This window comes from Grammomys surdaster, unplaced genomic scaffold (genome assembly GCF_004785775.1).
Source record: "Grammomys surdaster isolate TR1022 unplaced genomic scaffold, NIH_TR_1.0 125984, whole genome shotgun sequence".
Lineage (NCBI taxonomy): Eukaryota > Metazoa > Chordata > Mammalia > Rodentia > Muridae > Grammomys > Grammomys surdaster.
In genome coordinates, this window is record NW_021620800.1 from 2,850,925 (window position 1) to 2,864,061 (window position 13,137).

Sequence of the window (13,137 nt, forward strand, 5' to 3'; positions counted from 1 at the left end):
AGCCCTCCACTGAGGCGTGGTGGATCTGCAGGGGCTTTGCTCTTAGAGAAAACAAACTGTTTTTAAAGCATCAGAAACAATTAAGGACTGTCTGTTGTGTTAGCATCCTAGAGTTGCTGTAACAAAGCACTGCAGTGGCAACTCACACAGAGCTCTGATCTCAGTTTATGTCCAGCATGGACAAGGCTCCAGCCATGGAGGACAGTCATTCCTGGTCTGTGTTGTCTCTCCCAGCCTTGCTGCCTTCTCCTAACTCCAGGAACCTTCCAGTTGGACGTGTCTTGGTTCGGAACTGCGTCTCCCTTTGTCTGCTTCTTTAGGGTACTGCTTCTTTCTCAAGTAGGCCTCTCCTCTTCTCTCTTTTTCCCTATTAAAAATAAAAAAGTGCTTGTCACTGTGCGGAAGGCCCAACCATTAGTCTAAAGCTGCCCCTCCTAGAATATTTGTTGTATTCAGAAGTACTGCCTGCTACATGCTTACATGTGCTTTAAATAGGCTGCCATTTAAAGATTCCTCTAATGTAAAGCAAAATTGCATGCATCCTCTTGTGGAGATACTTAGTGGTTTTTGCAAAGACTGTTTTTCCAAATAAAGTCATGCTCATAGTGACTTTGGATGTTAGAATGTATTTACATTTTTTATATATTTGTGTGTGTGAGTGTGTGTGTACCATCCATATGAGACATGGAAAAAAAAAAGCCAGAGTTTGCATGTAGAGGTTAAAGGATAGCTTTTTGCCTTGTTGAGGCAGGGACACTCTTGTTTCTGTCTTGTTGGCTCCAGGCTAGCGAGTGCCAACGTTCCTGTTGTACCTCCACCTTGATCTATGTGCACACCGCCACATGTGTCTTCCTAATGTAAACTTGGTCTCACACTGAGCCTGCAGGCTTCGAGGGCAAGGGTTTTCACGCATTAGGCATCTTGTTGATCCAGCCTTACTGATCAGGATATGTATGTACCTTTTTGAGGGGGCCACCATTTCAATCTCACATAGTTTCATTATTGACATGCTTTTTTTTTTCTTTAATTTCTAATTTTGTCAGCTTATTTTTAAGTTTTCGTAATTCAGATTTATGTTGGTATTTTCTGGGGGACAGTGCTGAGGAGTGATTCTAGAGCCTGTTGAACCTGCTTCCCCTTAATGCTGAATATGTGACCCCAATACATATCAGCTTATTATTTTATATAAAATAATAATCTTTCAATTATTGTTTCATTAGATAAGGTCTCACTGAGCAACTCTGGTTAGCCTGGAACTCCCATGCTGGCCAGCTTCCATAGTGTCAGGAGGTTTTATGCATGCTGCTATGGGAGAATTTTTATCAACAGTCTTAGTTATAGAATGTTTTTTGGCCATAAAGAAGAATATAAGGTTCTGTGTTTTGCAGGAAAATGGATGTTCTGGGAGATGGTCACACTAAGTGAATTACCATGCATTTTCCCTATTGATATTATATAGTCACATAAAATCATGAGTGTGTACATTAGATAAAAATAGCAGTGGAAGCCGGCCGGTGGTGGCGCACGCCTTTGATCCCAGCACTTGGGAGGCAGAGGCAGGAGGATTTCTGAGTTCGAGGCCAGCCTGATCTACAGAGTGAGTTCCAGGACAGCCAGGGCTACACAGAGAAACCCTGTCTCGAAAAACAAAAAACAAAAAACAAAAAAAAAACAAAAAAAAGAATAGCAGTGGAATTGTCTAAGGTAACAAAGAGGATAAACAGGAAGGAAGAGGGCAAGGAAGGGTGGGCGGGAATCGGCATGTGTGTGAGGTGATCCGTTCAACACATTACCTGTACGTGTATACAGGCAGTTTTTAAGTCTGTGTATAATAATTTCAATTAAAAAGTGAACAAAGGACTAAACTAAAAGTGAACATCACTAAAAGTGTTTTATTTATTTATTATATATATGCATGTGAATGCACAAGTACAGGTCAGAGGTCAAAGGTCATTCTCTCTATCCCCTTTGTAGGCTCTAGAATCCAAGGATCCAACTCGGGCCTTCAGGGCTGTGTGCAAGTGCCTCCACTAGCTGAGCCATCTTTTGGGCACTAAGATGAAGTTTTTGAAAGATGGAATTTTCTCTAAAATATCTTCTGTTAAGTTTAAAATGATACATGATTTTTTTTGTGCGTATGGTATTTCTCTTGTGTTGGTCCAGTGTTCAGCCTGCTTCCTGCTTGTTCTTCTGTCTTTTGTGCACACTTTAGGTTCCTAGTGCATTTGCTGATTTCTGCAGCTGTCCCTTTACGTGGGTTTTATTTCATTGTCTTTTACATGTGTTCATTGTGTGTATTTCAGGTAATACCTTTTTACATTTCAAATGCAACCAATTACTTTGGTCGTATAATTGATAAACATGTGGATCTTTATGAAACTCTCAGTGCAGAGATGAATGAATATTTTAAGGATCCCAGTAATAAAACAGCTGCTGAAAAGGTGGAGAATTTGGGGTTGTATGGATTAGAAGAAAAAACACTTTTCCAGAGGTAAATTATCTGTAATCTCCTCTCTACAGTTGTGAGGCGTGAATAATTTAAGTAGTGTTGGATGCTTATTCTCTCCAGTATCTGTTATGTGAGTGTATGAACCTTGAGCCTGGCCACCCCCCAGGAAGGTGGTGCTTGTACACTGCACTCAAAACTTCCGGTACAAATGTGCATAGGAGACCCTGTTAACTCCTGAGTACAGAGTACAGCCATATTACTCCAAATACTTAGTTATTGGTCCATCACTGTGTAGCACACACACTCCTTGCAACTCACTGAATTTCTCTCAGATTCCTATAAAAGAGGCACTGCTTTTACTCTACAGGAAAGCAAGCGGGACCATGGCCTGGTTGAGGACGTTGTCTAAGACCAGCTCCGTGAATGGCACAGTTAGTGTCCAGCACCCCACCCATGGCTGATTTGCACCTACCTTTCTGAATGCACGTGGCCTGCACTCTTAGTCTCCTCTCAGAACCCAGAGTCTCTCTCCTTGTTAGCTTTTGCTACAGTATCAGATACAGGGTTTATTCTGTTCAGAAGTGCTGCCTGTTCTATGGTTGTGTGTGCTTTAGACAGTCTGTCAGTTAAGGACTCCTCTACTGTAGAGTGAAACTGCAGTATAGCAGAATAAGGAGGCTTCATTTTTGGATTCCCTGATACCCTGCTGTTCTTTAGAGTTCAGGTGTTGGAGGTGAGCCAAAAGGAAGACACCTGGGGCTTGGGGAGTGTCCTGGTGAAATTCATAGATGAAGGCAGGACCAAGCTCATCACAAGAGACCAGCTGCTGCTGCTCCCAGAGAAGTTCCACACTCTGCCCCCTCAGGCTGTGGAGTTCATTGTCTGTAGGGTTAAACCAGCTGACAGTGAAATTGAATGGAACCCAAAGGTGGGTTACTTTAGCTTCTTATGTTTTATTGACTTACATTTAACCCAGAATGTACAAAGAATTGCTACTTAGTTTGAGTTTCTATATGTAGAGAGGTTTTTGTTTTTAACATGGGGTCTTACTGTATTGCCCAGGATAGTCTCCCCCCAACTCCCCGGGATAGTCTTGAACTCCTAGATTCAAACAGTCCTCTGGGTCAGCCTCATAAGTAACTGGGACTGTAGCTCCAGATGTTTATTAGAGTCTTAAATTCAAGCCTTTGCCTCACAATCTTAGGTCATTAAAAGCATGATTTCCTGAGGTCCTTAATGTTACTGTGTGCCACTGTAAGAGAGCTCTAGCCCCACACAGGAGGCACCGACGGCTCCTGGCAGTGTAGCCTTAGTCATTAGTGTTCTGTCTTAGCATGGGGCCAATTTGAAAAAGAAGATAATGTGAGTACCTGTGCAAATAGAGCACAGGTTATGGACTTTCCCTGGAAAGGCCAAATGATTCTGTCAGGATTGGGATCGTGGATTGAGAGAGAGAGCGAGAGCGGGAGAGGGAGAGGGAGGGAAAGAGACAGAGACAGAGAGACAAGGGGGAACATGCCAGAACAGGTCACAAAGATACAGGGGAATCATAAGAATGTCATCAGTCAGGGGACCAACAGCAAAGACAAATGCCGGTTCCAAGCCATGTCACACCAAAGACCATTTCACTCAGAGTCACATGGCAGTCTGAGATAGGTTTGGGACTGATAGACAGTCCCATTTATTGCCAAAGCAACGAGTTCCGTTTATGATAGAGCACTTGATTCTAGAAGGTTAAATGTATGCGAGCTGGTCATGGGAGATGAGACCCACAGTTGTGATGCAACTTAAACATGGCTGTGTTTTAAACAAGACTGAACGCCCTAGGCCGTGAGTCAGCGGCAATTCAGATGCAACCTTGAAGATGTAAGTTTAATTAATAACAGCCTTTTCCACCTGGAAATCTTCTTCTTTTGTTCTAATAAGAATTTGCTGAATGTCCATTGGATGTTAGAGGCCATGCCGAGTTCTGCACCATCAGGAAGAAGGTCATAGTCTTTGTCCTTTGTGAAACCTTGGTCTGTAAAGATGGTTTGACCAAGAGTCTCAATGAAGGGACAGCCTTCTGTAGAAATGAGGGGTCCTGGTTAGGGTTACAATTGCTATGATGAAACACCATGACCAAAAGCAAGTTTTGGAGGAAAGGGTTTATTTGGTTCAACTTCTACACTGTAGCCCATCACTGAAGGGAGCAGGGCAGGAACCTGGAGGCAGGAGCTGATGCAGAAGCCATGGAGGGCTTCTGCTTACTGGCTTGCTTCCCCTGGCTTTGTCAGCCTGCTTTCTTATAGAACCCTGGACCACCAGCCTGGGGATGGCCCCACCCACAATGGCCTGAGCCTCCCTCATCAATCCTAATTCATCAATCCTAATTTTAAAAATGCCTTGTGGGCAGATCTTAATGGAGGCATCTCAATCTCCTTTCAGATAACTTAGCTTGTGTCAAACTGATATAAAACTAGACAGCACATAGGATGAGCTCTCCTGTGTGTTGTTCCCAATTCACTCATTGTCCCAGGGGCATTGAAACCATCTCAGGACAAGGGCCAACTCTCTCCTGTCCTGCTTTATAGGGATTAAAATAGCATGAGAAATAACCTGGATTTTGTCTGAGAGGAAAGTGTTAACTGCTGAAGGATGGTAGAGGAGATGGGTCCACCCTCCGTAGTGAGAAACAGCATCACAGGTCCAAAGGCACAGACCAGCTCCTGTTGTCAGAGTCACGTGAGGTCTTGGGCATGTCCCTGCACCTTTGCACACCTGCTCTGTTGACTCTGCTTCACCTTTGGTAAGAAGGGAGGCTGACCTCACAGAGCTTCTGTGAGAAGCAGGTGCAGTATGGACGATGCCCTGTGTGCCATATGGCATGTGTAGGGAAAGGTGTTTGCCTGAAGCCTCAGTTGAATAACAAAGGGACTTTTTTCTTTCAGGTTACTAGATACATTCATCATAAAATTGTTGGGAAAATGCATGATGCCAAAGTGGTACTGGCTTTGGGAAATACCCTTTGGATTGATCCAATGGTAAGTGTCTGGGTATTCTTTGAAAGAAAGCTGCTTGTATGGCCCCAGACATGATGGAAAGGATTCTAGTTTGTTGTTAGAAATGGAGATTTCTTTGAGGATCTGTGATAGTGGAGATGTTTTTCCTGTTATTTGGGTCATGGGTTTGGTATGGGTTTTGTTTTTGTGTGGTGAGATATTTTTTCATGGTGACAGTGCCTGTGGGCATTGTGTGTAATGCTCATCTGTACCGTAACTTAAGTTCATGAACCTTTCCTTACTGCACGTGGCATTCTCCCCAATATTTACAGTGGTGCTTCATTTTACCCTTTGAATTATAAGTCGCAGATGATTACATTGGATTCTGAGCCTACTCCCCAGCCTGTCTGAGTGGTCACGGATCAGAGTCTGCAGCTGGATCCTGAAGCCCTGGGGCACTCGGGGCAGTCACTAAGGAGGAGTCTGGTTCTTGGCACTCAGAGTCGTTCCTCTGTTCACTACTTCTGTCCCATTGCTTCACCATGCATTTGTTGAGCCTCCACTATGTGCTAAGGCCATACTGTGGGCACCCATGTCCCACATGTGGAAAACAAAGACCCTGTGGTGCCAACATGTAAAAGAAAGTGTGACCCAGTGACATGTGGCTTAGAGGCCTGTCTGTCTTTGCTGACGCTGTCCCTTTTCGTTTGCACTTCATGAATTCTTCACAGTTCTGCTGCATTAGACAAACCTTACTTGTTTTGATTACTTAAAATATTTAAAGAAATTCAATTCCCATCTGTTGAAAATAAATTTCATAAGATTGGGAAAGCTTTAACACATTAAAGTGGGGGAGTTAATTATAAGATTTATGAATTAGAGAAAAGTTCATTTTAGGAAAGAAAAATATCAGTTACTAGAGCAGGTAAGTAGAGAGATTTAGGACTCTAAAGTAGTGTTGTCGCAGTCAGGATTATAGGGTTGTTTTGTTTTGTTTTGTTTTGTTAGGAAAAAAAAAGGAAACTTTATTAAGCAATGGTTTTGTGGTTTGTTTTTGTTCTTCTGGAGGGTTGTATTCCCAGCACCCATCTGGTAGCTCACAAGTGTCTCATGCTCTCTTCTGGCCTCTGCAGGCACCAGGCACATGTATGATGCACAGATGTACATGTGAGCAGAGCATCCATACACATAAAATAAATGTTTCTAGAGAAGAAACAAAAAAGAAAACCCACTTGAAAACATGTTTCCACAGCTGTAAGGTGACTGTCGGTGTCTACTGACATACCAAAGGGGAGCACACCCCAGCTCATCTCCCCAGAGCAACACCCTCCCCACCACTCTGAGTGAAGGTAGACTCTTCTGTGCATCCCTCAATTGGAGTGTCTGCTCAGCAGGCCAGCCTGTCCCCGTCCCCGTCCCTGTCCCTCCACAGAAGAGAGGGCCTGACCTCTGTCCACACCTCTCTACACAGGAATCCCACTGTTGTGCGTTTTCATAGCAAGTCTTCCTTAAGTTGCATAACTTGAAATGCTTTGGCTGGAGAAAAGACAAGTAGATAAAATAGTGTAGAACACAGGACTCGAAGCCTTGGCATGGCGAGTCCTTTCAAGGCACATGAGGAATCTGAGCCTTGTTGAGGAGGCCAAAGGGAAGGAAGAAAGCACCAAGAGTTTGTATCTGGTTACAGCCTTCTAGATTGCTGCCCACTAAGGTATTACACCACAGTTCTGCCCATAACGCAGAAACCTGCAGTATGGGGTGAGTCTTGAGAGGATTCTTCCATCACCTCAGTGATAAAATATCTGACTGCTGCAGGAAGCCTTGCATACTGAAACATGTATCCAAGTGCATCTAGGAGGACAAGAGGCTGAGAGAGTGCTCGTGACCCAGTCAAGATTCAGAATGTGACTCTTACAAATGTTACTTCTCCCCCCCTTTGGTTGAAGGTACATGTTACAAAACTTTCAAATTTAAAAACTTCTATCATTGATTATAATGTTCGAGCTGAAATTTTGTCCATGGGAATGGGTATTGATAATTCAGAACACCTAGAACAACTGAAAAAACTATACAAAGAAGCTAAACTGCCAGCCTTTGAGGATCTTCTGAGCCAGACCTCGTAAGTGCATTTCTGTCTCCTTTTGGAAAAGCTGTTTGGTTGTATGAAACCTAACAAGGGTTAAGCTTGAGGGATCTCTGTGCTCTAACACTCAGCGTTAAGGGCTTCCAGGGTTCAGTGCGTTCTGCTGTCCCACACACCTCACCCTCTGGTGTTGCTGGAACAAGAGAAGCAAGCCACAGACATGTTGTTTAATTATTTCTTTTACAGGAGGGACTTTTGTTGACCTCTCATTTGCAGATGACACAGTGTGCAGTTTGATAGTACACTCGGGTGTACTCAAAGTGCCGTATACTGGGGACACTAGGGGAGAGAAGAGTTGGGGCTCCCTGGCTGTGCACTTCATTTGAGTGGAAAACACATGGCTTTCCTGCTCCATTTCTGCTACGTTATTGTACACTGAGCATACAGTTCATTTATGCTGTGTGTGGAGCTGTTGATTTAAGTATGACCTCAAGCTCGTTCTGTGTGCTGCTGGTGAGGGAGGCTTCCACGTACCCTCCCCTGCACATCTGCTGCTGTGCTTCTTGATGGCTTCTGGCGGGCGGAAGGGAGCTGTGCTTACTGCCCCTGCCCCAGCTTTTCTTCTTCATGAGTGCAGGAAGTGATGGCTTTCATCATGACACTTTGACACATGCACACGGTGCTCTTGGACTGTGTCTCCATGGTCTTCTATCACTTCTGCCCCTTGTCTCTCACCCATCTCCTTCCCCCAGATAGTCCTTTTCTACTCTGGCATCTTTTTAAAAATCTAGATTCTACATGTGAAAGTAAAGATGCAATATTTGTCTAAGTCTGGCTTATTTCACTTAATACAGTTATTTTCAGTTCTATTTTCCTGTAAATGACATGATTTCAAGTTTTACAGAAGAGAAAAACTCCACATCTTCTGTATCCTACTGATGGGCAACTGTTGGTTGCATGGCTTGGCTGCTGTTGAGGTGTGTCACAGATGTGGCTGACGACCAGTTTTCAAACTGGCTATTGCCAGCCTACATGGCCATGTGGACTTGCAAGAAGGCTTAAGGAGCAAGGGCACTACCACCAAGCCTTATGACCTTAATTTGATCCACAGAACTCATGTGGATAGAGAAAATCAACTCCTGAAAGTTGTCCTCTGACCTCCACATGTGTGCTGGAGATGCAATGCCCCCCCCCCCGAAATGTAAATATTTCCCAATAGGTAGAGCAATTGTTTTGGTGTGGACCCATTTTCACTTTTTTAAACTTTTTATTCTATATGAATTTCACATCATGCAGCCCAATCCCACTCATCCCCCCATCTTATCTGTCCTCCATCAGTGCAACACCCCAAAAAGAAAAATAAAAAATACAAAAATAAAACATAAAAAAGAAATCTTGTCAGGGAAGCTGTGTAGTGTGTCACACAGTATATACTTTTGTCCACATATCTTCACTTGCAAATGTTCATTGCAGTGAGCCCTTGGTTTGGTTCAGGCCTCTGGATTCTGCTACACTATCAATACTGGATCATTGTTGTTGCCCTGTGTCAAGGAGATCCTGCAGCGTTGGATTATGAGTTGCCCCAGCAGTTCATAGATGGGGTAGATTTGGGGTGGGCCAACTCAAAGCCCTGGATCTTAGTCCTTGGTGGTAACTGAGTTGGTCAGCCCGTCAGCTTTCCACACCCACACCACCGGAGTGAGCTCTCCAGCACTGCTCTAACTAGCTTACCCAGTGCTGCAGCTATAGAAGAGTAGAGTCATCTTTCCCCTGTCTCATGACCCTGGGGCCAGCTCTCCAGAGTTCATGCCCTCCAAGGGCCAGTTCACCCACACCCCTGCAACACCAGGGCCAGTTCAACTGTGCTGTCAGGCAAGGAGCGTGGCCAGCTCTCAGGGTTAGAGACTGAGCAATCTTAAAAATAACCGTATCTAGTGAAGTCACTCTGAGAAGTGTTAATCCCACTGTTAGAGAATAAGATCAGTACTATAAATTTGAAGCAAACTTTAAATTCTGCCCAGAATGATGGACTTTGGTCAGACCCATTCTGAGATTCCCTGACAATGGTGGTTAATCACATTTTGCAGAAGCTTATAAAGGTATACCCATAAAGCAAAGTGTTTCCCATCCAGTCTGTTGTAGAAGTTCTTAGTTCCAGTCTGGGTCTTCTACCCCACCTTTGACCACTTAGTTCCCTGAGAAAAGACACACACAACCTTTATTTTTACAATAAGCCTTAGACAGCACTAGAGCTGGGCAGGTATCTACCCCCTGTGCTATCAGAATCTACTTTCCTATCCATAACTGCGGGTTACTGCTTACTCGGTTTCATTTCATTTGCCAGCAGGAATGTGCAGGTTAAAGCTATGGGGGGAGGAAGGGGAGCTGTCTGGGGAGAGGGCTCAGCAGTTAGGAGTGCCCACTGTTCTTACAGAGGACAGTTCTGCGCACCTATGAGCTGGTTTCCACAGTGACTGGATATTTTAGATGCATATCTTAGAACTATATTCCTCCCCAGAATTTGTGGTCTTTTTTTTTTTAACTAATAGTCATTCTGACAGGGTGAAATGGAACCTCAAAGCAGTTTTAATTTGCATTTCCATGACCGCTAAGGATTTATTGGCTGTTTGTATTTTCTTTGTATTGTCTACTTACTTTATCACTTTGCTTATTGACTGCATAATTTTGTTGTTTCTTATTTAAATTTTCCAGTACTTTATATGTCCTGTCTGATGAGTAGCTGGCAACCTTGCTCCACTTCTATAGGCTTTCTATCCACTCTAGAGACTGTGTCCTTTGCTGTACAGTGATTTAACGTCATATAATCCCCCTTGTCAATTCTTGGAATAATTTTCTGTGCTCCTGGAGCCCTGGCCATGGTGTGAGGACCCACTTGAGCTTTGGTTTCACTGTCGTGATCCTCTGTGACCTTGGAAGGTTATTAAATTACAGGCGAAGGGGGAGGTGGCCAAAGAACCTGGCAAAGATAAAATATTTTTTAATGTGAAATGATTTTAGTTTTTCGTTGAAGCAAATTAGGTATTTGTGGAATTAGGATACTACTACTGTTTTTCCTCGTACTTCAAGGAAACAAGAAATGTTCCTATTAATATAAGGTATTATTTAACAATGAAGATGCCATTGCTGTTGGTATTTAATCCTAACGCTGGGCAGAATTGTGCAAGTCCTCTTTACACTATGGCCTTGGGATTGAGCGGAGAGAATCTAAGTTGGTTGTAGTCAGAGCCAAGGTCAGAGCAGAGACAGATGCAAAGCCTTTGAGGTATAGGATGAAGTGGTCTGGAAAGAGACTCCTATCACATAGCACTTAGATTTTCAAGTTTAGGGAGATTCTGATAGAGGGTGGTGGTGGAACTTTAGTGCTATGAGGAGAGAGCCTTTGAGAAGAAATCAGGAGCCAGGCAAGTCTGGTGCATTAGCATGAGTGGGCAGGTTTGGTATCTGCCTGTGTAGTTGGGCTGTGGGTATGTCAGAGGTATTCAGACTGGAAACCAGCATGAGGGAATGAGGAGATAAGATGGTATTTAGTGAGATGGGTGGGCAGGTGGGGGTGGCCCCTGGGATAGGAAGAGAAGGAGGTTCTGGGCTCTGTCTGAAGAGAGATCACAGGATTAAGGGGCTGACAGGGATTGGGGTTCTAAGATGCAGGGACAGAGAGTGTCGATGCTGTGGTAAGAAGAGATGTTGGGGGTGGGGGCAGCTCATTAGAGAAAAGGCCCAGACTTTGCTCTAGGTCGTGGTACGTTTTAAGGTCACTGAGAGGGCAAGCTGCACTGGGGAACTAGCTAGGAGAAAGGCCCTGGCCTGTTGGAGTGAGGTTGAAGATAAAGGCGTGTAAGGAGGAAGGGGCAGTTTGGGGTGGTCGGGCACACTCGTATCCAGTGTGGGAGGACAGTGCTTTGGTGGAGGCAGCGATGGAGGAGAGATGTCTATATCTGTGCAGGTGTCAGCTTGAGTTCTCTCTAAAAGCCTGTGCACAGTGAATTGCATTGTCATCCATAAGCATGGGAACTGCGGAGCAGGGTTGCAAGGAAGTGTTCCTGGTATCAACCTTTTTATTTTTTATCTTGAACTACATGACTGCTGTGCTGGTTGTTTTTGTCAATTTGACACAAATGTAGACATATCTGGATTAAGAAAATGCTTCCATAAAATGGGCTATAGGCAAGCCCGTAGAGCATTTTCTTAGTGATTGATGGGGGAGGGAGGACCTCCAGCTCTCTATGGTTGCTGCCACTCCTGGGCTGGTGGGCCTGAATGGTATAATAAAACAAGCTGAAAATCCACAAGGAGCAAGCCAATAAGCAGACTCCTCCATGGCCTCTGCATTGGCTCTTGCTTCCAGGTTCCTGCCCTGTCTGAGTTCCTGCCCTGCCCTCCTTCACTGATGGACTGTGATGTGGAACTGTAAACTGAAATAAACCCTTTCTTCTCCAATTGCTCTTGGTTGTGGTGTTCTATCACAATAGAAACCCTAAGAACTGATTATATCCTTAAACAGCCAAAAGATTAGTGGTACATATTATTAATTTTTTTTGAGACAAGGTCTATACATAGTCCTGGCTGTCCTAGACTTTACTGTGTAGAGTAGGCTGTCCTTGAACTCAAGAGATCTGCTTGCCTCTGCCTTCTAAGAGTTGGAATTAAAGGTGGCTGCAGAGTGTGTGTGTGTGTGTGTGTGTGTGTGTGTGTGTGTGTGTGTGTGTAATTTTTTAAAGAGGTGGTCACCTGAACGAGGTAATCTCTAATTAGCTAATAGGCAAAAGTGAAAGGGTACAGTGTTGGATTTAGTAGATTTCTGTGCGTATAGATGTGAATGGAATTTTTTTGAAGTCATAAATACTCTTAACCTCTAGACCTTCCTGCCTCACTGACTTCAGAGCTGGAGAGCCACCTCCCTGCGCCTACCCCACTGATACTTTTTTATGAAAACAATATTTCTAGAAGTTGACCCAGACTAATAATAACATAGATTCTAGGAAAGACATTCAAGGAGACAGATAGGGAAGAGGAGAAACTAGCTCTACACCTGGGCTCTTTTCTCCCATGAAGTATGAGTGGGGAAGCTGTATGTGCTCCTCTTCCTAGTTCAGGGAGCTTGAAGGAAAGGCCAGTTGAGCCAATGAGAGAGCGCCATTTTCTGATCAGGTGTCCCTATCCCTGTCCCCTCCCCACCCAGCATGCTTGGTTGCAGCAAGAGCACACTAAGCAAAGCTGACTGGCCTGCACTCCCACTGTCTACAGCCCACACAGACTCCAGGTAGGTCTGACTCCAGGATGCACCTGAGTTGTTTAATGTCTGTACCCTCTTTTGCCAGTGTCTCCTCAAGTCTATGTAACCTCTGCCTCTTCTGTTCAGGACACCTACAACAGTAGAAGATACCATGTGTTTGCAAGGCACTCAGCAAGGAGATAGAGGTACAGAAAGAGGAGGTGGTTCCCAGGTGGACTCAGACAACCAAAAGCCTGGTTAGTACCTGTGTTTAAAAGAAGCTTAACCTCAAGTTGTGACTTTCCCATATTTAGGCTTCCCTTCTACTGAGCGCAGTGCAGCCCACACAGACAGCACTGAACTGTGTGCTGGCTGCCAGTGACTCTCCCTC

General features: G+C 44.3%; 1 protein-coding gene across 1 annotated transcript in view; it reads left to right on the top strand.

Moving 5' to 3' along the window:
• Window positions 1-13,137, top strand: part of Tdrd12 (tudor domain containing 12) — a 71,210-nt gene that overhangs the window by 55,923 nt on the left and 2,150 nt on the right. Inside the window, exons 22-26 of the mRNA XM_028754204.1 lie at window positions 2,304-2,491; window positions 3,167-3,377; window positions 5,380-5,472; window positions 7,377-7,549; window positions 12,894-13,003. Of these exons, the coding sequence (XP_028610037.1) occupies window positions 2,304-2,491; window positions 3,167-3,377; window positions 5,380-5,472; window positions 7,377-7,549; window positions 12,894-13,003 (775 nt within the window). The remainder of the gene's footprint in view (window positions 1-2,303; window positions 2,492-3,166; window positions 3,378-5,379; window positions 5,473-7,376; window positions 7,550-12,893; window positions 13,004-13,137) is intronic.